Below are 22,674 nucleotides of genomic sequence, written 5' to 3'. Positions count from 1 at the left end.
ATTAAAGGATTAATAATCTGATAAGTAAATAGCTGAAAAACACTTGGACTTGTGAATCTTGTGTAAATATTACCATGCACTGTCAGACAAAATAAAAATACATCAAAACATTAAGAAGAAATGAAGATGCCTATTTGTTATGCTGTCCATAACTCATCATCTGAACTACAGAACATGTGAATTTGAGCACATCCAAATCCAGTTTGACAATCACTTCATAAAAGCAAGTTCACTTCCTCAAGGATCCTGTGCACTTAGATGAAAGCGTCCAATAACAGGTATCATTTGCTGATATTACATTTCTGTTGCAGAAAAAAAAAAGCTGTCAACTTTCAAAAGTCCTTGTTATATCAAGACACAAGAGTGTCTGACTTCAGCGATCCATTCCATTGTCATCATGTTGCCGCCCATGGAAACAAGCTGCCCTCAGACTCATACAGAAGTCCAACTCTTCCTGTGAGAGAAGGTGAAAAAAACATCAACACAATAGTGCAGAGGATCAGTAGCATGTAGCACACCACACCAGACTACTGTTGCAGACAGGATCAGTAGCATGTAGCATGTAGCACACCACACCAGACTACAGGATCAGTAGCATGTAGCATGTAGCACACCACACCAGACTACAGGATCAGTAGCATGTAGCATGTAGCACACCACACGTAGCAGCACCTGACACTCGTCTCGGTCCTGGAGGTCTGAGGCTCGCTGGGTGAGCAGCTCGTCCAGGCCCAGCTCACGACTCCTGCAGTCCTGCAGGCCCCGAGGACACTGCTGCACCAGACTACACAAACACAACAAGGGCTTTTAGTTCAGGTTTCCTTCATGGAGGATGTGTGATGTGTGTGAAGCGTGTGTGTGTATCTCTTACCAGCAGAGGGCCCCAAGCACATGTTCATGGAAAGAGGAGTGAGGAGAGCGGAGGACAGCCACCAGCTGCTGCACCATGCCCATAGAGACAACCGTGTCTGAGGGAGGAAGAGCTACTGTCAGCTGAGATGGGGCCCTCATGTTAACATGAACATGATGTAGGTGCCAACACTACCTGTCTGCTCTGGGTGGGCTCTGAGCAGGTTCAGCAGTAAGAAAGCAGACTTGGTTCTCAATTTCTCATTGTCACTTTGCATTCCTCGCATGAGCACCGAGAAGCCGTCCTCCGACAGGAAGGCCTGCAGGCCGGCCTCCTGCTCCCGAACCAGACCTGAGAACACAAACTGGAGGTAAGACTGAGAGAATTCTCCACTCTCAAGTTCTGTCACACGCATTTACAGTAAATGCTAACAAATTATTCATCTTTGTATGCCTGGAACAATTAAACCAAAGACAAGTGACTGACTAAATGACAAAAGCCACTGTATCTTGATTTGCTGCTTTTGTAAACATATCAAATCAGCCTAAGCAATACACGCCTGCCACCTTAACTACGTTGTTTTCTCCCTTCCATTCCAAACCGTGACCAACACCAGTCTCGCTTCTCTGCAGAACACATTAGTGTATCACACAAACTACCCCCCCCCCCCTCTACTGTGGCAAACCCCACCCTACCCCCTTAACTAACCAATTTTTTGCAGGATGTTCAGCTTTTGAATAAGTGATGACACACTTACATGAAACGGCGTAGAGGGCCTTGACTCTGACAGTGGGATGAGGATCAGAGTCAGTCAGTTGCAGCAGTGTTGATAGCGCCCCCTTGCTGAGCAAGTGGCACTGCACCTCAGGCATGTTCTGGGCGCAGCAGGCGATGAGCTGGGCAGAGCGCCACCTCACACCGCTCTGGGCGTCGCACAAACACTGGGACACACACAGGTCCAGCCCCCCCAGGGTCATGAGGTCTAAGAGACAACGTGTCAAACGTACTTAGTTATCTAATCAATATTTGAATCTGAAATTTCAGAAACAAATCAGATTTTTCTTCTAATTCTATACTGTGTTATGATTTCCTTTTGGAAGTGGGAACAATGCTCATTGGGAAGATGGCATCCACCTTCAAATACGGTGAACGCTCTCACCTCTCGCATTGTCCAGGTTCTCACACAACTCAGAGAGCAGCTCCAATGCTGCTTCCCTCTCATCCTCTTCCTCCTCTCCCTCGTCCCCCTCTCCTCTCCCCCGTGCACACACCTCGGTCCTGCTCAGGACCACCAAACACTCCTTCATCTGCTCCACCTCATTCATCTGTCCTTTACTCATTTCAGCAAGAACACCTCTTAAAAAGTCCTTTCTCTTAAGTAGAGAGAGAGGGAGAAAGAGAGAGAGAGAGCGAGGACAAGTCAGATAATAAAGTGAATACTCACTACTCACTGAGGTATACTCAGTATATATATTTGCACAGTCTATGGATGATGCATGTGCAGGGTTAAGTTACAGTATGTGCCTTAGATCTAACTTGAACAAACTAACTTACAATCTATTAGGACACTATTAAAACACCTGCTGACAGAAACAGCTGTTTACCTCCTCTGTCATGGGCACTGCTGGGGCATGTCCATCAGCCGAGGTGCCTGCCTCCACTGCTAGCCGCAGCACCCCCTGCAGGTTGGGAGGATACCTCCTGTTCCCTTCTGCCATTGCTGAATGGGTGAGGAAGAGGCATCAGCAAGTTTTAAATTTGTATTGGGTGTCATGGTAACTATGGTAACTGAATGCTGGTTGTATTGTGTGTAACTGGATGCTGAAAACATGTTTTAGACAGTGTGAACGTCTTCATTCAGAACACCTAGTGGCACTAGTAAGTAAGTAAGTAAGACTATTTATATTGCACATTTCATACAAGAATTGTAGCTCAAGGTGCTTTACATAAAATCAATAAAAACAATAATACAAGTGATAAACAATTCAAACAAAAATAAAATCCTTGAGGGTTAGACCATAAGCCTTTAACACTCCTAAACATAAGTGGCTACAAGCTAGACTAGATAGTCAGCTACTTTCCAATAGGTTAGCTAGTTAACTTCGACATGCTAACCGTGTGCCTACAGAACGTGTAGCCTACGTGATGACGCGTACAAGGCATGGGTGACCCACTACATTTACATTTACATGTAGTCATTTAGCGACTTACAGTGAGTACAGGGACATTCCCCCGAGGCAAGTAGGGTGAAGTGCCTTGCCCAAGGACACATCGTCAGTTGGCACGGCTGGGAATCGAACTGGCAACCTTCGGATTACTAGCCCGATTCCCTCACCGCTCAGCCACCTGACTCCCTAACTATAACCATGCTCACGAAAGTCTTAGACTTTAACATAACACTATTACGTTAACACCAGTACTGTAAGGGTTTTAACTCGTACTGGATATCGCTTTCCAAAGGCCAGCCAAATCGTGACACTTGCTCATTTAACTGTGCTACCGTAGCACGCTTGTTCGGCTAGTTGTACATAGAAAGGTTCACGTTTACTCCAGCTAGTGGTGTTAACTACTCAACTCACCCTCTTCTTTTTGTAGCTAGCTCCCACGTCCTTGATGCGAAATGTTAATGTATCCGAGTAGTGCGTCTTCATTCAAGAAACCACATTTCAGTGTTTCTGCAAGTCACTTCTCCCGTAATATATATATAGCTTTCTTTGGATTGACTGGAACACGCTAGAACATTCTAGCTTGCTAGCTACTCGGTTGTGGAATGGTGCTTACATTAAATGATCACGTCACGACAAATCCGGTTGTCTAATCCAAGATGGCGGCGCTCGTGGGGCTTCGTGCATGTCTCTCCGGTATGTTACCAAAGAAATTCAACCATGCTTATTTAATGTCGTATGTGATAAACTGTTTCGAAGACTCGACATGCTGTGCCAATATGATAATTTCATCAGATATGAACGTTTTCACAAAAGCTATAAATAAAGCCGGAAAGGATGCTGTAAAGCTAGCTAGCTGCTCCAGAACCAACAAGGTCACGTTACACATGCGATAGTAATAGTAGCTAATGCACAACGGACGTCTCTAACAAACCCTTCTTCTACATGTATATTTCTGAGCTATAAGATTGAGTAAATAAGTTAAATCAACGTTTTAATTGCCAGCCTTGAATGTCAGTCAAAGATAGCCAGGAAACGATGATCATTATTGAAGCGCTGCTGTGTCAGGATCCCTCGTCACTTAAAGATCTGAGCTGCAACAGAGGCCTGTTAAACATCTCTCTCTCCACAGCCTTTCAGCTCTCCTCACCAGGTCTACTAAACAGCTCTTTTAAACTGGTGAGTGTTTTAATATGAAGAGATCACAATGTTGTGCCCTGAAATATTTAGAGGAAATAGCCTTGAAGTAAATTTGAAAATCAATCATTGATCTAATTTCTTCTGTTATTTCATCCTTTTCAGTGTACTGTGCCACTGAGTAGACGAACCTTTGCAGCAGAAGCCAAGAAAACCTATGCAAGAGACAAGCCTCATGTGAACATTGGCACTATCGGTCATGTTGACCACGGCAAGACCACACTAACGGCTGCCATTACCAAAGGTACTTAATGACCTCGTCTGTGGTCTCTTTATTTATACTGGTGGATGTATGCAGTAAAGCTCCCGACACACTGTATGATCACGTTTAACAAATTAGTTAGTGTCCATCCTTGCTCTCCCAATCAAAAGAATAATCTTAATATATTTTTTACCCACTACTGCACCACCAATCATCAAATCACTTTTTGATGGTTCATGTAGTAAATAGCATATCTTCTAACCTACCAATCTCACCTTCGATGATCTCCTGAGACATATGGAGGATGATGGTTGATAAAATAACTACAATGACTTGTATCAGCTTGTATGCACCATTTTATTTGTGATGCACTGGTGCCCTATATTATTCATAGTTGATCCTTACCCATGTTATTAATTAATAAGAGCCAAACCACTTAGAAAGTATCAAACAGACTTGTAAAGTTGTTGTTGTTATTTAACTGTACAATTAGTTGATCTATGTCAGGTGCAAAATAGATTTTCAAAAATTGAATTGTCTAACCCCACTCAATGAACACACCTTAATCCATCCTTCATTCAAGTCATGTAAGTGGATGTACGAGGCCTTCCTGATGACCCCTTGTTGTACCTCGCATGCTTCCTCAGTGCTGGCGGAGGCTGGAGGAGCTCGCTACAAGAAGTATGAGGACATTGACAATGCTCCTGAGGAGAAGGCTCGTGGCATCACTATCAATGCTTCCCATGTGGAGTATACCACGGCCAACAGACACTACGCACACACTGACTGCCCTGGCCATGCTGACTATGTCAAGGTACACACCTGCCCCCCCTCGACTACAACATCCTTCTTGTATACAGTGCGGTGTAGTAAGATAAATACGTTTTTATAAAAAATTATAATGAACAAAACATGGTTTCAGTTGCTTGGCCTTGATTTGCGATTCACACGTGAATGTCCCATTTTGTGCAGAACATGATCACAGGCACCTCTCAGCTGGATGGGTGTATCTTGGTGGTAGCTGCCACAGATGGCCAGATGCCACAGACACGAGAGCACCTCCTGCTGGCCAGGCAGATTGGCGTGGAGCATGTGGTGGTGTTTGTGAACAAGGCCGATGCTGTGGAGGACAAGGAGATGCTGGAGTTGGTGGAGCTGGAGATCCGGGAGCTGCTCACTGAGTTTGGCTACGATGGTGAAAACACGCCGGTCATCATCGGCTCCGCCCTGTGTGCTCTTGAGGTGAGAGACAAGGCTCCAGTACTGTCAACGTGACGTTGTCATGTTGAGTAACAGCCAAGTCATGTACAACTGTCCATGGATTTTATCTGACAACTCTTGATAAGGTATACTGTTGCTTCCATGTGTGTGAGAAGTCCAGTTCCAGAGCCTGAGCCTGCCTCACCTTGAAGGCAGCAGGATGGTCCTCATCCTGGTTTATTGCTCACACACAGCAAACTTATTTTATGTGGAAAAACAAGCTCTGCAGCTGTATACGTCACATGTGATGCCAGGCTGTGTTGTGGCTAGCTTGGTGAGGAATCTGTAACCAGGTCTCTCTGGTTCCACAGAGCAGGCAACCTGACCTGGGGGTGAATGCTGTGATGCAGCTGCTGGATGTGGTGGATAACTATGTCCCTCTGCCTAAAAGAGAGCTGGATAAACCGTTCCTGCTGCCTATAGAGGGAGTCTACTCTATCCCAGGTGAGCTATAGAGGGCGTCTACTCTATCCCAGGTGAGCTACAGACACGATGATCATGGAGAGCTGTGAGGAGTCTCTATGTGACCGATCAGGAATATGGGCCCAGGTTCCACCTGTGACTGTAACTACAACATTTGTGTTCTTCAGTTTGGGCTAATTTATCTGTACACTATTTAATGGATGTAATGTAAAGACATGCCTATAGAACAACAGGTGACAGATCAGTTGTTATTCGTTACCACGGTGATGGTTTCTCCCCACAGGCAGAGGCACTGTGGTGTCAGGCACTTTGGAGAGAGGGGTCATCAAGAAGGGGGATGAGTGTGAGTTTGTTGGACACAATCGAGTCTTCAAGTCTGTGGTAACAGGTATGTGAAAGCCTCACCGAAGGGTCAGATATTTATCTTCCAGCTTTGGGTTGTTCTGCAGCGTAACTCAGGCATGAATCCATCACAGCCTCGGTAGCTTCACCCATACCACGAGGCTCTGACAGAAACTAGTATCAAGGCAGGAAGGCAAGAACAGCCTTCTCTGCCTTTCATACCTTCCCAATAAAGACCTCTCTCTTCCCCTGCACTCCTGTCTCTCTGCTCTGGCCTGTCTCTGCTCTGGCCTGTGTCTCTGCTCTGGCCTGTCTCTCTGCTCTGGCCTGTCTCTCTGCTCTGGCCTGTCTCTCTGCTCTGGCCTGTCTCTCTGCTCTGGCCTGTCTCTCTGCTCGGGCCTGTCTCTCTGCTCGGGCCTGTCTCTCTGCTCGGGCCTGTCTCTCTGCTCGGGCCTGTCTCTCTGCTCGGGCCTGTCTCTCTGCTCTGGCCTGTCTCTCTGCTCTGGCCTGTCTCTCTGCTCTGGCCTGTCTCTGCTCTGGCCTGTCTCTCTGCTCTGGCCTGTCTCTCTTCTGTGACCTGTCTCTCTCAGGTATTGAGATGTTCCACCAATCCCTTGACCGGGCCGAGGCCGGGGACAACCTGGGTGCTCTAGTCCGGGGCGTCAAGAGAGAGGACATGAGGAGGGGCATGGTCATGAGCAAACCTGGCTCTATTCAGCCCCACCAGAAAGTCAAGGCCCAGGTGTGACCCTGGAACCTGCAGGCATTACACTATGTCTGTCCACAATGTTTACATTGGCCACCAGTCTGACACATTTACACAGTTTTATATATTTAAATTTTATGGACATGGTTTACCCTGAAGGCCATCTGAACCTGGTTCACAAGTGGATCTCCACCTCTTCTTCCCAGGTGTATGTTTTAAGTAAGGAGGAAGGAGGGAGACACAAGCCGTTTGTCACCAACTTCATGCCTGTCATGTTCTCTCTGACCTGGGACATGACTTGCAGGGTGACCCTACCAGGAGACAAGGTATGAACACTTCTATATGTTTGTGGTTTACAAGTCATTTTTGTCCAAGTCAAGTTGCAGGTCTCTAGTCCCTTGTGCCGAAAGCACCGTCTCCTGTGGGTCACTCTGGGTTCATTCTCGGGGAATTCTTCACTATCAAATATGTGCATCGGGCGGTGCTTGAATCGAAAGATTATAGAAAAAAACTGAAAGTATGTTGTTAACATGCTTCTTTCATGTGGACAATAACTTCTTTGAAGCTAACAATAATGAGCATGTATTGTTCAGGAGCATATATGGAGATTTATATTCACATCGAAACACATTGGTTATACCATTCGTCGTAAAACATTTCCACAACTTCAAAAAAACTCCCCTGAAGCCCTTACACATCATCAACAACACTGTAGTTTGGTGCTGCATTGTCACTGGTTGGGATGGGTACTGAAACTGTCCCCGGTGCTGAATTATGAAAGCCTGTAGTATTGATAAGCCCTTACGCTATCGGTTCTGCTCTCTCTACTGGAGAAATTAAGAAAATATATTTCCTATTGTTGTTAAATAAATGTTACCCTCCGCATTTGATCTCACCAGCCCCTTCTAATTTGCGATAATATAAAGACATTCGTCTGCATTTTCGTTATTCGCTCTGTCTCACGCAACAACGAGCACAAAAATGAAAGAATTGCTGTTATTTTACAAAAGGTGGGTTTATGCAGGATGTTCAGAGTTTCGATTAATGGCACTTAGCTTTGAGAAAATAGTAATAATAAAAGCCTTTATTGTCATTGGAGTGCTTCTCCTGTTGATGCAACGAGGGTCAACATCAACAACAACATATAACACAATAATATTACAACTATCTAAAAACAGTATGACTAGATAAAAAAAATATATATATTAAGTTAGTGCCACATTGATGATCACCTGTGCATCACCTGTGTTTCTGCAGCAGCAGTTGACCTGTGTTTCTGCAGCAGCAGTTGACTTCTGTTTCTGCAGCAGCAGTTGACCTGTGTTTCTGCAGCAGCAGTTGACCTGTGTTTCTGCAGCAGCAGCTGACCTGTGTTTCTGCAGCAGCAGTTGACCTGTGTTTCTGCAGCAACAGTTGACCTGTGTTTCTGCAGCAACAGTTGACCTGTGTTTCTGCGTCTCAGGAGATGGTGATGCCTGGGGAAGACACCTCTCTCACCCTCACTCTTCGCCAGCCGATGGTTCTGGAAAAGGGTCAAAGATTCACTCTGAGAGATGGAAACAAAACCATCGGCACAGGTCTGGTCACAGACATACTGACGAAAACAGACGATGATAATGCCAACTGGGGATGAGAGAAGAGAGGGAAAGGGTTGGCTGTGGTGTGGGGTGTGGTGGGTGGGTGGGTGGGTGGGTGGAGGTTATAGTAGGGAAGGGGGGAATATATCTGTGTAATTACTCTTCAGGCAAACACACACAAATTCAAACATATTGCAGATTAGAGCTTGTAAGACGTCCTGGCTCTGCTGTAATTACTTACCAAAAGGAAAGACCTAGGATTAGATGTTCAGCATTAGTCTTTCTGTGAAAAGGCCTGAATTGCTGTCCTGACCTGCTTGCATTGTCAATTGTGTAATAAAATGTGTTGAATAATAAGTTTTATGTTTCTATTGTCTTATGTATATTAGTATATGTTCTAAGTATATTAGAACTTATTGGAGGAGTGTGAGGAGTTTTACATTTGAACATTTAATTTGTTTGTATAAATGAAAGTCTTAAGTTTCTACACCTCATGGTTAGATTTTTATGCTCTTTGCTAAGATGTCAGTTTACATTTGGATCTTTCACTTTCCGTTCATTATTTCCATCCATTAACATTTGTATTTAAACTTTTCTAACAGCTATGACAAACATTTTAAATGGTGTTGCTAAACATTGATATAATGTTATAAAGAAAACATAAAACAGTGCAACAATAACAGCTTAAGTGGAACACCGCAAAACAATTTGTAAGTGCATTTTCTGTCCACAAGACAACAGGATGTCAAAAACAACATGCAGGCCACGTGCCTGGGCTGATGTCTTAATATAGTTGATCTTTATGAGGTCACCTTCTGTCGCCATGGGAACCCAGTGCGGAGTGGAGTCTGCATGGTTCTGCAGTGCTAGTCTGGTCCTGTGGCAGTGCTAGTCTGGTCTTGTGTCAGTGCAGTGCTAGTCTGGTCCTGTGGCAGTGCAGTGCTAGTCTGGTCCTGTGTCAGTGCAGTGCTAGTCTGGTCCTGTGTCAGTGCAGTGCTAGTCTGGTCCTGTGTCAGTGCAGTGCTAGTCTGGTACTGTGGCAGTGCAGTGCTAGTCTGGTCCTGTGTCAGTGCAGTGCTAGCCCTCTCTCCCCTCCTCTCTCTCCCTCTCCCCCTCTCTCAGTTCCAGGACTGGCCCTTTCCTCTCTCTCAGGACTGTTTTTACATTACATTTACATTTAGTCATTTAGCAGACACTCTTATCCAGAGCGACTTACAGTAAGTACAGGGACATTTCCCCGAAGCAAGTAGGGTGAAGTGCCTTGCTCAAGGACACAACGTCATTTGGCACGGCTGGGAATCGAACTGGCAACCTTCAGATTACTAGCCCGACTCCCTCACCGCTCAGCCATCTGACTCCCTTTTTAGATATAATTTTCTTGGATGTAATTTTGAGTAACAGAATAAGAGTAGAGAAATGTTTTACACCTTTCCCATGTGAGCAGAAATGTGTTTGTGGCCCAGCCTGTGGGGCCCCAGCCATGCATACCTAAACGCAATGACGCAGTCCACAGATTGCATAACAGAAAGAAGAGATGTCCAAATGTTCATGCAACACCATTCCTTGTAACTCATAAGATATATGACACTGTCGTCTCCCACATCTTACCCTTCAGTTCAAGCCAACATAGAGTAGACTCAAAATAAGACGATTTAAATTTTATTAAGTTTTCATAATTCATTAAAATAAATAAAATAAAATAAATTGACGTGTAAAGGAGACAACAAATCACAAGTTGTTCATTGGAAGACAAATCCTGAAGAGGTCAAAGTGTGTCTACTCATCCCATTAAAGATGCTCTGTCTCCTTTGATTGCTTTTATTGGTCTGAGATATGTGGCAGTGCATCCTCCAGCTGCTCCATGTGCTAAACTGCTCTGTGGACCTTCTCCCCTCACTGAGATTTACAAAAACTCAGTGCAGCAAGGTATAAAAATAGATGTGTTGATTTGTTAAACTGGTAAGGGAGTTTCTGCTGTGCATACTTTTCTATGGATGCTTCTGGACGTGTTAAAGATCTAAAAGAAACTAAGGGTTATGGTGGCTCATTTGGCATCTTGTTATTCATTGTCACCACTTACATACAGTAGATATAATACCAGATGTTCCTAAATACTTCACATACCTTCCTAGAAGGTCACAGAGTGATGCTAGAGTATAGAATATACAGCCTCTTGTTCGTCAGTCCATCTCACACAAACACCGTAGATGCGTTTGTGAAACACAATGTTCATATCTGCAATGTTGATCTTTGCTTTTCATTCTTGATCTTTTCACACACTAACCCGCATCTTCATGTCTCTTCTCAAATCATACATGTTCTCGCTCGTTCACTCTAGTTGGTTGTTCACCCACCAGCTCACATTCTCAGTCATTTGTCTGTTTTAATATTTGTTTTTCATTGGCTTAGCCATTCCTCTTCACAAGAATCATTTATTGCTCAGAATGGGTCCAAGGAGATGTTAGATTGGTAACTAGACTATTATAGGTATTTTAATAAACATGGAAGGTAAAATATGGGTGTGGTATGGACAGTGAGCTTGTTCACATGCACACAATCACAACTAAATTGATGTCAGTAGACAAACGTCCACATGGTTTATGTTTGTTCCAGTTCCAGATTTTAGCCCATGTTGTGTTCTAAGCACTGTCAAAACTTGACGGGTTCTTAAATACAGATGCTAATATATTTGTGGTTGAATCTCACTTTTTAGAATATTGTGTTATTATTTTATTGTTTTTATCAATGTCATTTATTTGTTGATATACCGGCAATAGTAAAAAATAAATGTTTGTAAAAAATCTAAATCTAAATTCCAAGTATTATTCACGCATTCATTTGTCCTGTACACTGCAGCAAGCATCCATATTTTACATAAGTCAAATCCAGTCTTCTCTCCTCCTTGATCTCAATTGTTACAGTCATCTCTGTTCAGCATATGTAATGTATTTAGATTACATTCAATAATCCACTCCCATTGTGATTAGAGAAACTAAATGTATCTGAGTGTAGTTTCCAAGAGCATGCCTGTGTGAACAGGTCATCTATTTCTCTCTGTAATTCCAGTTTTATGTCTGTGTAGTGATTGAAGTCCAGTGCTATGTACCTTTGCAATAGCGCACAACACTGCCCACTCAGGAACGATGGTTAGAGAGTACAAATAACATACTGAATTGTATCAAACTATATTTCGGATGACTGGGCTAACCAATCTTTCACTCACCATCCCTACATTTCATTTCATTATTTTCATGTTGGAAAATTTAGCTGTTAGTTCTGTAAACTGTTTGAAAGGGTGTAACTATTTGTTTGGCCAAAGTCACCCAGTTTCTATTATACATCTGCTGGAAAGTAGCGCTTGCAGATACCAGGGTTTTCATCATTATCAAATGTAACCCCTTATATTGTGCTTTTAGTTACTCTAGTAAAATACGATTAATAATGTGTTTTGGTGCTTTCTGTGGCTTTTCTGCCAGTAGGCCTTGTGACGTTTTCTACAGCTTTGTAGAATCTGGAAAACCTTCCATTTACCCTTATTTGAGGTGTGTTGACATTGACATCTCTTATTATTTACTAACTAAATATGTTAGTATAACATGTTTTACTCTAACATTCTCTACATTTTTAAGCAGCTTACCACCACATTATCATTGTCCAGCCTGTTTCTAATGATGGTCGAAATGTTCATATTGGGATCATGTTGCAAAGGTTTGCATAAGCTACTGCTCAAAAACACCTATAATCACCTCTTGAACGCTGCTCCAAATCAGGATCACAGAACAAAAGATTGACCAGATAATCGTCACAACATTTTGATGATGCACACAACTAAGAAATCTACAGTATGTATTCATTCAAACTAAGATAAGTGTCTCCTAATTTACAATTACTAATATTGCATAATATAAAGTTAATGTAGTGCCAACCACCTTCCAATCTCATAAGACATTTAGTTTGATGAAAGAGTTTTTTCCCCAAAAACTTCCCTTATACAGCCTCATCCATCACATGTTCAGAACACAACCATGATTCTACGGTCATATGGCAGCTGTGCATCTATTCATGGAAAATAACCCAACCTAACTGAAAAAGACAACCTAAGAATCAAGTTAAAAGTCATATTTCAGATTCTCTACGAAACAACCTCTGGTCATGTTCTGAGTTAGCCTGTAGTCTCTCCAGCTCTGGTACCATGTTCCCATCCTCCACTTCAACCTGTCCCTCTTGCTCCTCATCCCTGCTAATGAAAGCTAGCTCATTCTCATAACAGAAGGAGTTGGCACTGGGTGTTAGAGACTTGCTCTCCATCATGTCCTTGGCACTGCACTGGGGGGTTGATGGCACCTCGAAGGTCTTGTGGAAATGAGCATAATCCACTTTGTAGCGGTTCTTCTCTTCAAAGACGACCGGCTCAAAGCGATGACCCCACAGGATCTCTGAAGACAAGTAGGAAGTGCGAGCCTGCGCCGTCATAGCTGTGGCTTCAACCATCCCTTCCATTATCACCACAATCTCAAAGTCTGAGGTCTCCAAGTCCTGTTTGCTGATGCCAAATAGAGGGCTTTCTTCGTCAATCTCATGCAGTATTGTAAGGGGCGAGACCAAGAAGATGCGGTCAATGCCTTTGTCATATCCTACGTTGACATCAATTTGGTCCAGAGGGATGTACTCTCCTTCTTCTGTGACTCGAGGCTGGATGAACTGGGCCCGGACGTGAGCCTCTACCACGTGACTCTTCCTGAGGTTCCCCACTCTCCACATCAGGCACAGCTTCCCATCCCGCATGGCCACGACGGCGTTGTGGCTGAACAGCAGCGTCTCAGCCCTCTTCTTGGGCCGCGCCATTTTAGCCATGATGGCGCCAATCATGAAGGAGTCAATAATGCAGCCCATGATGGACTGGAAGACCACCATGAATACGGCAGCTGGGCACTCCTCGGTCACACAGCGGAAACCATAGCCGATGGTGGTCTGGGTCTCAACCGAGAACAGGAAAGCAGCCACAAAACTATTGACTTGTAAGACACAAGGAATAAAGCCATCACCACCCCCGGGATTTTCCATATCACCGTGCAGCAGGGCAATTACCCAGAAGGCCAGACCAAAGACTAGCCAGGACACCACAAAGACGAGGCTGAACACTACAAACATGTAGCGCCAGCGAATGTCCACGCACGTGGTGAAGATGTCAGATATGTAGCGCTGGGATTTTTCATTCATGTGTGAGAAGCGGACATTGCACTGCCCGTTCTTGTTGACGAAGCGACTGCGGCACTTGCTGCGAGTGTGAATCTTCCCGAAGCCGTTCCCCACAGCGGGCATGGTGCCGAGGCGCAGACCTTCTTCTTCAGTGGACACGATGCTGTAGCGAGGCGCCCTGCCCACGCTCATGCCTGTATCAGGCAGAGTTCCTGTGTGGACCACCAGGTAAACTGCCCCTCCCTCTGTCCAGGTGGAGAGGGGGAGTGCCAGGCACCAGTAGGTTCCTGAGGAGAGAAGAAAAGAGACCAGAAGTTAGGCTACAACAGCAAAGCTACAGTAAGACCCTTCTCTGCCAAGGACTCATCTAATTCTAGTAATAAAAGAAAAATTACACATTTTGTTCAGCCTTCCAGTTTAGAACTCTGACTTTGGCTCATTACGTCTCTGTAGCAGCAGATGTTGCTAATTAAACCAGCTTCACATGTCTTGTTTAAAATGAGCATTTAGTTTGGGGTTCTCAAATCCTCAGAACCATAAAAAAAGATCATTTATATCAGCCAATTAAATTTGATTGTGCAAACACAACACGCTTTTGACTTAAGTTTGGCTCTACAATGTGAACACACATTCCTAAACAGCATTTAAATATATTTATATTTAGTCATTTAGCAGACACTCTTATCCAGAGCGACTTAAAGTAAGTACAGGGACATTTCCCCCGAGGCAAGTAGGGTGAAGTGCTTGCCCAAGGACACAGCGTAATTTCGCACAGCCGGGAATCGAACCGGCAAACTAGCTCGATTCCCTAACCACTCACCCATCTGACGTCATCACTAAATAACTACACAATGCTATCCCCATAATGCCTATAATACATGTGCTATTTTAATGCCTAAATCAATTGCTGTTTTATGAAATTGCTGTGATAAAAGCTGTAATAATTACTGTAATAATAACGATAACATAAATGCCACCATTGGCCAATTTTCTGACACAATTACTGGGTTTGGAAGCATGAATGAAATGTTTTGGGTGAGTTTTTACATTTTGCAGACACGCAATAGAATAATAATGTCCCATAAAACAGTTGTGACAATGCACTTACTGTTTAGAGAATGTTAAGACTGTTTAAAAAATGAGCCAAAAAAACTGTCATATTATACCAGCAGCTTTTTACAAGAAAATAGTTCTGCCGTTCCTCAAGTCTTCAACCTTTCAAATACTCCTCATCTCATCTTTCAGTGTACGATGAGTAAAATGCAGTGAACGTGTCACATGTGGCTAAATACAGACCTTCCAGTACTGCCAGATGACTGCAGGGTCATGTGAGGGTCATTAATAGAACGTACGTCAGCCAGCAGCAGGGCCCACTGCTGCTGGAATGGCCAAGAAAATAGAGTACACACAGGTTTGAACCTGGCGGAGCTTGAAAAACTATTAATTGGCTAAACAATTCAAATGTTTCTGTCTGAATCTTTTTCTTAGAAAAATTGACATTGAAATTGATTGATTGAATTTGAGACTACCTTCAATGGGCTCGGCCACACAGAACCACACAGACGCCAAGTACGTCTCAGTGGAATGTTCACAGCAAGACGATGAACGCAGTTTGTTGTGACATGACCGTTACCCTCACCCACTGCTGACTGACATGATCACTGGTTTTCACATCCATTACACACACCCATCGTGTTGAAATGTTACAAAGCATGAAGCTTCTTTAATCATACAGAGCACTTCACAAATCAAGCATGTTTAGGTGCTACTGTGCATACTACATCATAAAACACCTAGTTTGTGCATTGGTATAATTAGGGTTGTGGTGGTAATTGGTGGCACTGCACTGGATGATAAATTGTACGATTGTATCCAGTGATCATTTTGATCCCCATCATCAAGTCTAGGACAATGACAGAAAGTGAAGCATGTGGGGCAGGTATGGCAGACCTCATTTGACAAAAGGTGATAAAATATTAACAGTAAAGATGCTCTCATAATTTAATATGCAGCACTTATGATACATTAAATTGTTTTTCTGATGCCCCACGATAAAATGTCTACAGCCTTAAATCCCTAATCCTTATGTGGATGGATTCTGGGTAATATAAAACATGGGTCCCACTGACAGAGACACACTTACATAGTTAATAAAACAGGATGCAAAACAAAGATGAAAGAGAAAAATGTAATGAATTTAGGGAGATAGGCCACCTGTATTGACAAAGACATACACTAGCTATTTCCAGACTATTTAGAAATGTTGTCATCTTAAATTTACTTGTGATCAATTAGATGTGACAGCTGTCATTTGGATGTTAAAACCCCTCGACAACAAGAGGACACACAGGGGCCACATGGGGGATGTATGCATAGGATTAGGGTTAGGGTTAGGGTTAGGCCCTAACCCTATGCAAATGATGATGGGTCAAAAGCAGACATGCCCATCCTCAAAACGGCTGCTAACCCTAACCCTAACCCTTACCTCTCTCAAATCAACCCTCTCTCAAAAACCACAAATAATCTGTGTGCTTGGTCAATTGCATGACCAACATTGAGAGAACATCGTAGGGGCAAATGCTTAAATCACCATGGTAGTCATAGTGCTCAGTCACAGTGCGAGAGTACTTATTTCATAACAGCTTTGTCATTAAGATCAAATTAATCAGAATAAGAACACAGAAGTAGTTTTAGCTTGATGGTAAAATTACCCCACAATGTATGTGTGATAAAACCACAGGTATCTGCAGCCCTTTATCATGCCCAGTTCAGAAGATGCTCAATACTCCTACTTCAGTTTGTAAACATAATGTAATTGATTGCTTTCCCACCATGAGCTCTGAAACGTGATTGGTTCATTTAAAGGTGTTTTTCTCCAAGGCTTGTGATTTTACAGTTCTAAAAATGGCTGAATGGTGTTAGAAACTGGCAGCTTTGGGACCAAGTTTGCACATGAGGGCTGTGTGCTTCTGATTACAGGACATACCATTTTTTAGGTGTTACAATGATATTATTGTATGCATAATAGTTAGGGTTATTTCCATGTCTCACCATTGCGATTACGTTGTATGCAATCTTGAATGACAAGAGGGATTCTGGAGCTAAGTGAAACGTTTTTGGAATCAACTCTCATGTATAGGTAATGTTTAGTCATTAAAAAATGAATTGTAAATGTCAGGGTTAGGATTAGCAAACAGAACAACATACTGTTCTGTTGTGATACAAGCGCCACTCTTGGTAGAAAGCAACCTTGTGTCACCTACTACAAAACCTTTGGATATCTTTTGATATATTTGTACACTTTCTGAATAAATATATAAATATAATACAGGGGAACACTAATAGTTAATACATATTTTACACATATTGTTTAATCAACATTCCAAAACCCCTTTTCACATTTAGTTTGAAAGAAACTTTCTTTAAAGTTGCTTTTGAAATAAATAATAACAAAATTTATATTGACTAAAACTGCAAACATACATGTTATTATTTCCCTAATGGTCAAATATAGATGGAAAAAATCATATGTATAAATGAAAGATTATTTTATTGCATTTATAAGTATAACATATGATGGTGACACTGTTACATACATAAAAAAGATCTTAATTGTCCTACAAAGCCTAAATACATGTAAGTATTTGAAGTATGATCAAAACATGGTATTTTTATGTTTCTTATACTTGTTCTTGTCACCAATAAAATTAAATAAGACTTGTAAACTCAAGGATCTAATACTGAAATATAATTATATCTCTAAATAAAAAATTAAAAAACTGTGCCTTTCTTTAAATTCTTTACCACTACAAGCTTTTGAGGAACCTCTTCCTCTGTGAGATATGACAATTCACTAAACATTTAACAATGTATATGCTTAAATATACAGTATATCCCAGAGACTATAACATTTATATAATTAGCAAATTGGAACTACTTGACAACCCTAATATTTGGATTAGTTGTTGAATCTGCTGTTGGAGGAAAATACCTTAGACCGAATGCCTCAGCATGTAAAAAACAGCTCCTGGTTTCTAACACCCAGAGCTCTAGTTGCTAGGATGCCAGCCGGCAGCAAATTGTACAAGAGATATTAATATCTTTCACTCTGCAAGACTGCCATTCAATCCTCTCAGGAAAACGTTATGAAACATGTGACACAGCCACATTCTATAAGGTGCATGACTTTTGTACAAAATCAGTTTGTTACATTCATGTGAAATTCTGTAGGCAGCATCTGGGTGTTAATTCAGATATTGGGATTAACACCTCCCCACCTCTTACCTTGTGCCGTCTGTGTTAATGCCAGCAAACTGTGCTTTTCTGAGTTAACTTTCTCCAGCTGCTATGAAAAAGAACCAGATCTCATGTTTATCTGCTGGGTCTGGCGTAGTCCTCTTATGGGTAGAACCATTCCACCCGAGTGAGACAGAACTGTGAAGACACACTGAGATTCTTCATCTTCATTGCCTTTACAGCTTTAAATGGTCTTTTACGCTCTCATAGTAGGAAATACCAATCACCTTATGTGTCCTCTTTTTCAAGGTTTTTGAGGTTTTCCAAAAATCTAGACCAAAAGATGGCACACTGAAGATATCTGTCCAAATATGGGAACTGTATCCTGATCCAAGGCAGATATTACCCTTTTCAAAGCAATGTCGCCATCGGAAGCTCGCTGTCTTTCAATCCGACGGATCCACACAGATAGAAATAGATGTGCACCTCAGAGAATAAGAGCCTTGGCCGCTCTGCAAGTCTCACTCACCCTTTCTCAGATCCAGTTATGCTGCAGTTGTCTCTCTCCCTTTCTCCCTGTTGCTCATTACCCCCTCCAATCTGCTCCTGTCCCTTCCTCTCCTCTTCATTGGCATAGAAAGACGTCATCGTGATATGTGCACACAGATTAGCAAATTCTCCATTCTCATTGTAGTAAACTCTAGAATTACAAATCCTCCATTTTCATTGTGGTAAAACCTAGGTTTACAAATCCTCCATTCTCACCATAGTGAAACCTGGGTTTACAGGGTTAATATAGGTGTGACCGTGTAATCTTGTGACCTACGACCATTGAGAGAAACAGCTTAGTAAAAGTTGACATTTAACCAATTATTTTTGCAATTACACCCATATAGACTAGCCCGTGTTCTGTCATCATGTAAAAGAAACAGAAAATGCCCTAGATAATGTTTCAGTAATATGAACACTGACAGGACATGTGTTACAGTCCTGAAATTAAGTTTTGCTCCAACTATGTGACAGCTAATCTACAGATGGCAGTACAGTGGTACTTGCGTTGGCTAGCTGGCCTATTTGCATCCTAATGAGCCATGAGGACTTGTCATCTTACTCCGCCAGTTTGTCTATTCCACAAACTGACCCTTATTTCCCTCTTGTATGTGAAACATAGTATAATTACAGTAAACCAATTTACAGAGTAAAATAGAATTACACAAAACAGCATTGATCACTATCAACAGTGCTTAATTTTGTCCCACTGTCCTGCTAATGAATGACTGTGTAGCTCAGTTCTTGGTTCTGCCTGGCCCACTTTATCCTGGCACATTGGCTAGTCTTTAAATAACTCACTGGGATGGTGGCAGCAGCAGGGCTCCAGGCCCTGTTGGTCCCAATAGAAAACGTGACGCCTCCATCTGCCAGCCGTCCTCTGACCCGCCGGCACTGATGTTTTCCTGAGGTCAGACACCCTTTGTCAATTCATTCACACAAATTCATACAGCAGAACTCAAGAATATTCACAACCTCACTAACGAAAAAATCAACACCCAGACTCTCACAGGAATACCCTTGGTACGTCCCCCATCGCACTAACTCATGATGTTTGTAGAGAGTAACTGATGGTAAGCTGAAAGTGCACCACATTCAGCACCACAGACTTCAGCCTGTGTGATAATAATCTACGTATACTACACGTTCTCTGTCGCAGTGTTTCTGGGCTGGTTGCGCACGCTGGAGAACTGGAGCCATGCCTTCTCCCCACAGCTTAATCCAATAAATTATGGATGATTGGGGTATGACTTGTCAAAAATGGCTATGCATAGCTGCCATTGTATGACCAAAAGTATGTGGACACCTGGTCAGTATCTGCCTCTGAGAAGACTTAGCGCTTTGCCTCGCTTCTTTATCAAGCCAAAACAGGAAAGCACAGAATTGTCTACAATGTAATTCTATATTTTAGCATTAAGATTGACTTCAGTGGAATTGAGGGGCATAGGACCATGAGCAACAGCTCCCATTGATAATGATAAACTGTCCATGAAACTGCAGTGCATACAGAGAGTTGAGTGTGGAATAACCTGAGAAGTCAGCCTCACCTCACCTGAATGGAAGCAGATTCTGCATCAATGGTACATTTTGTGTATTTATTTAACTATAATATTTAAATTTGAATCCAAAGCAATTTACAGTGCACAGAATCTGCACGGAGTGTGTAACCCAAACCCATGATACGATGTTTAGCCTGTACAGCATTGCAGGATGGAACCGTGGTTACTTGGGATTTAAACCTATAATGCAGTGAGTACATGCACACTACAGGGTTAGTGATGGCACACTACAGGGTTAGGGTTTGAGAACCAGCATGCATGAAGGTCACAAGAGACGCAGTTTAATGTACACAATACATCACATATTTATAGAAATGTGTGGATATTTAGAAATGCTGGGTGCAAAGTCTTTCTGAACTAGTAGGCAACAAAGTGAAAATAAAGTGAGTGACCTGGAATGTGCAGCGATGGAGTTTTTCCACAGAGAAACTAGTTTTCCAGCCTGGGCTTTATCCATCATAATAAAAGGACAGGACTAACCTAGTTATTAAGTAAAAAAGAGCAGAATAAGAGCTGAAATGCACATTAGTTCTAACCCTGAAGTTACATTAAAATGTATTGATAAAGTTGTGGAAAAGAGGTACACATAAGCACTTTATTCAATTATTATCAATTATTCAATGTGAATAATTGTTTCTGATTCCAGAACAACAGACACACACCAATACAATGATTACGGTGTATTATTTGTTTTACTATTATTACATTTTTCATAATTATTTAATAATTTAACTTTTTAACTTAAAATGTAGTATACTCTTTTAACAATCAGTGCATTTCTCAGTGTTGTTACTCTAACATAAATGAGCAGCGACTTGACACATTACACACCTTGCTCTCACCCACACAACTGAACAAGGAAAACAGAGGAAACTAAATATGACAACATCAGGTTCCAATTCTGGTTGTTTACACACAAACTCTCCCAGTCAACAGCAGGCAGCTCTCCTTGCATCTACAACCAGCAGTAATTGATCTCTGCATGGCTTAAGTGTGCCATTTATTTTTACTTCCAGAGCAGGTGCACCTGGTAGCCAGTGGTCCAACACTGCAGTGCTTATCAAGGGTGATGAATGTGAAAGTTAGTGGAGAAGCACTACAGAAACTCTCAAACCCACCTAGTGCACAGAGCGAGGAGACACACACACAGGGAGGAGACACACACACAGGGAGGAGACACACACACAGCGAGGAGACACACACACAGGGAGGAGACACACACACAGGGAGGAGACACACACACAGGGAGGAGACACACACACAGGGAGGAGACACACACACAGGGAGGAGACACACACACAGGGAGGCTGAGAACATGGATAGTATGGGGTCATGGACACGCCTACTCCACATAATTTAGCCTACTAATGTAGCCTACTTTGTAGCGGTTGAGTGACAAGGGGCTCCCTAAACCAAAATTGTAAAATCCCACAGCGCAGGACATCTTTTGGTACATCAGCCTTTTCTTACAGGGCTTGTAAACTGTGGAACTCACTGCCCACAGAGATTAAGATCATTTCTGAGTTTAAAATGTTCACCTTTAGGCTTAAGGCATGGCTGAAAGCAAACCAAAATTGTACCCATGTAAATGTCTGAGCGTGAATGAGTTTTCAATTAGTACAATTGCATTGTGTACCCTTCGAATTAGTTCCTAGAATGCGTGTGTTCTGAATGTGAATTTTTTTATTCTGTATTTTAAAAATTGTATATTGTTTTTATTATGTGCTATTGTAGAAAGGCTCATCCAGGGACGGGAGTTGAAAATTAGCTCTTGCTAGAAACTCTATGTGCATCACATCAGCTGCAAACTTTGCTCTGTAGCTATGTTTAACTGCATTGTCCCTGTCAAATAAACTACTAAATAAATAAAATAAACCTCCTGGTAAAACCTGCCATTCTGGTTTACGAGATGGAAGCAAGTCATGCATCGATTGGTGAGAAGCTTTACCCAAGTTTTGTGTTGTCACGTCTGTGATAGATACCATTGACAATCTGTTGGTTTTTCTTTGCTCTTTAAAAGTGTAAAAAAAGCTGTGTAAATGTAGAGAAGGGGGACACCTAGTGGTCAGGGTTAGCCTAGCAGCTCACAAGTTCAGATGAGACATGAATGATCTCAAACTAAATAGTAATTCCTCCATCTCCATGACAAATGCACATGGATAACATCATCAGATTATATTTCCTGAAAAATATGTAAGTATAACAATGATGTCACAATAACATATTATTTGACTTTAATGTAAATACGTTTAAATGCCCACAATTATGTGATTATTGCAAGAATTGAAATCCACAACATCTGTTATCACACTCACATAGATTGTCTGCTATAAAGTTTTTTGGGGAAATGGACAGTAGAAGCATAAAAACTTATACTTTAATAAAAAATTAATACAATAAAAAGCCATA

General features: G+C 42.2%; 3 protein-coding genes across 3 annotated transcripts; 1 reads left to right on the top strand and 2 right to left on the bottom strand.

Annotated features, from left to right (window-relative positions):
* Nucleotides 1-96: 96 nt before the first annotated feature.
* hspbp1 (HSPA (heat shock 70kDa) binding protein, cytoplasmic cochaperone 1) lies at nt 97-3,627 on the bottom strand. Its single transcript, XM_067232264.1, has 8 exons — nt 3,430-3,627; nt 2,455-2,570; nt 2,010-2,223; nt 1,608-1,832; nt 1,046-1,201; nt 872-968; nt 673-784; nt 97-454 (listed from the first exon to the last, which is right to left on the bottom strand). Exons 2-8 carry the CDS (start codon nt 2,566-2,568, stop codon nt 374-376), a joined length of 999 nt encoding a protein of 332 aa, XP_067088365.1. The 5' UTR covers nt 2,569-2,570; nt 3,430-3,627; the 3' UTR covers nt 97-373.
* A 26-nt stretch (nt 3,628-3,653) lies between these two features.
* tufm (Tu translation elongation factor, mitochondrial) lies at nt 3,654-8,809 on the top strand. Its single transcript, XM_067232250.1, has 10 exons — nt 3,654-3,711; nt 4,148-4,194; nt 4,318-4,456; nt 5,062-5,228; nt 5,387-5,656; nt 5,986-6,118; nt 6,381-6,485; nt 7,030-7,181; nt 7,352-7,471; nt 8,608-8,809. The coding sequence occupies exons 1-10, from the start codon at nt 3,675-3,677 to the stop codon at nt 8,776-8,778; spliced, it is 1,341 nt and encodes a 446-aa protein (XP_067088351.1). The 5' UTR covers nt 3,654-3,674; the 3' UTR covers nt 8,779-8,809.
* A 1,785-nt stretch (nt 8,810-10,594) lies between these two features.
* kcnj12b (potassium inwardly rectifying channel subfamily J member 12b) lies at nt 10,595-18,631 on the bottom strand. Its single transcript, XM_067232252.1, has 2 exons — nt 18,206-18,631; nt 10,595-14,208 (listed from the first exon to the last, which is right to left on the bottom strand). The coding sequence occupies exon 2, from the start codon at nt 14,111-14,113 to the stop codon at nt 12,839-12,841; it is 1,275 nt and encodes a 424-aa protein (XP_067088353.1). The 5' UTR covers nt 14,114-14,208; nt 18,206-18,631; the 3' UTR covers nt 10,595-12,838.
* Between the last annotated feature and the right edge of the window lie 4,043 nt (nt 18,632-22,674).

The sequence above is a fragment of the Osmerus mordax genome, chromosome 3, assembly GCF_038355195.1.
Source record: "Osmerus mordax isolate fOsmMor3 chromosome 3, fOsmMor3.pri, whole genome shotgun sequence".
NCBI classification, from domain to species: Eukaryota; Metazoa; Chordata; class Actinopteri; order Osmeriformes; family Osmeridae; genus Osmerus; species Osmerus mordax.
This window is presented reverse-complemented; position numbering and strand designations above follow the sequence as displayed.

Coding starts and splice junctions, on each gene's coding strand:
- hspbp1 (XM_067232264.1), bottom strand. CDS start 2,568: ATGGCAGAAGGGAACAGGAGGTATCCTCCCAACCTGCAGGGGGTGCTG. Junction 1,833..2,009: donor GAACCTGGACAATGCGAGAG/GTGAGAGCGTTC, acceptor GTTGTCTCTTAG/ACCTCATGACCCTGGGGGGG. Junction 1,202..1,607: donor GGCCCTCTACGCCGTTTCAT/GTAAGTGTGTCA, acceptor TTGTGTTCTCAG/GTCTGGTTCGGGAGCAGGAG.
- tufm (XM_067232250.1), top strand. CDS start 3,675: ATGGCGGCGCTCGTGGGGCTTCGTGCATGTCTCTCCG. Junction 4,195..4,317: donor TAAACAGCTCTTTTAAACTG/GTGAGTGTTTTA, acceptor CATCCTTTTCAG/TGTACTGTGCCACTGAGTAG. Junction 6,119..6,380: donor GGGAGTCTACTCTATCCCAG/GTGAGCTATAGA, acceptor TTCTCCCCACAG/GCAGAGGCACTGTGGTGTCA.
- kcnj12b (XM_067232252.1), bottom strand. CDS start 14,113: ATGAGCGTGGGCAGGGCGCCTCGCTACAGCATCGTGTCCACTGAAGAA.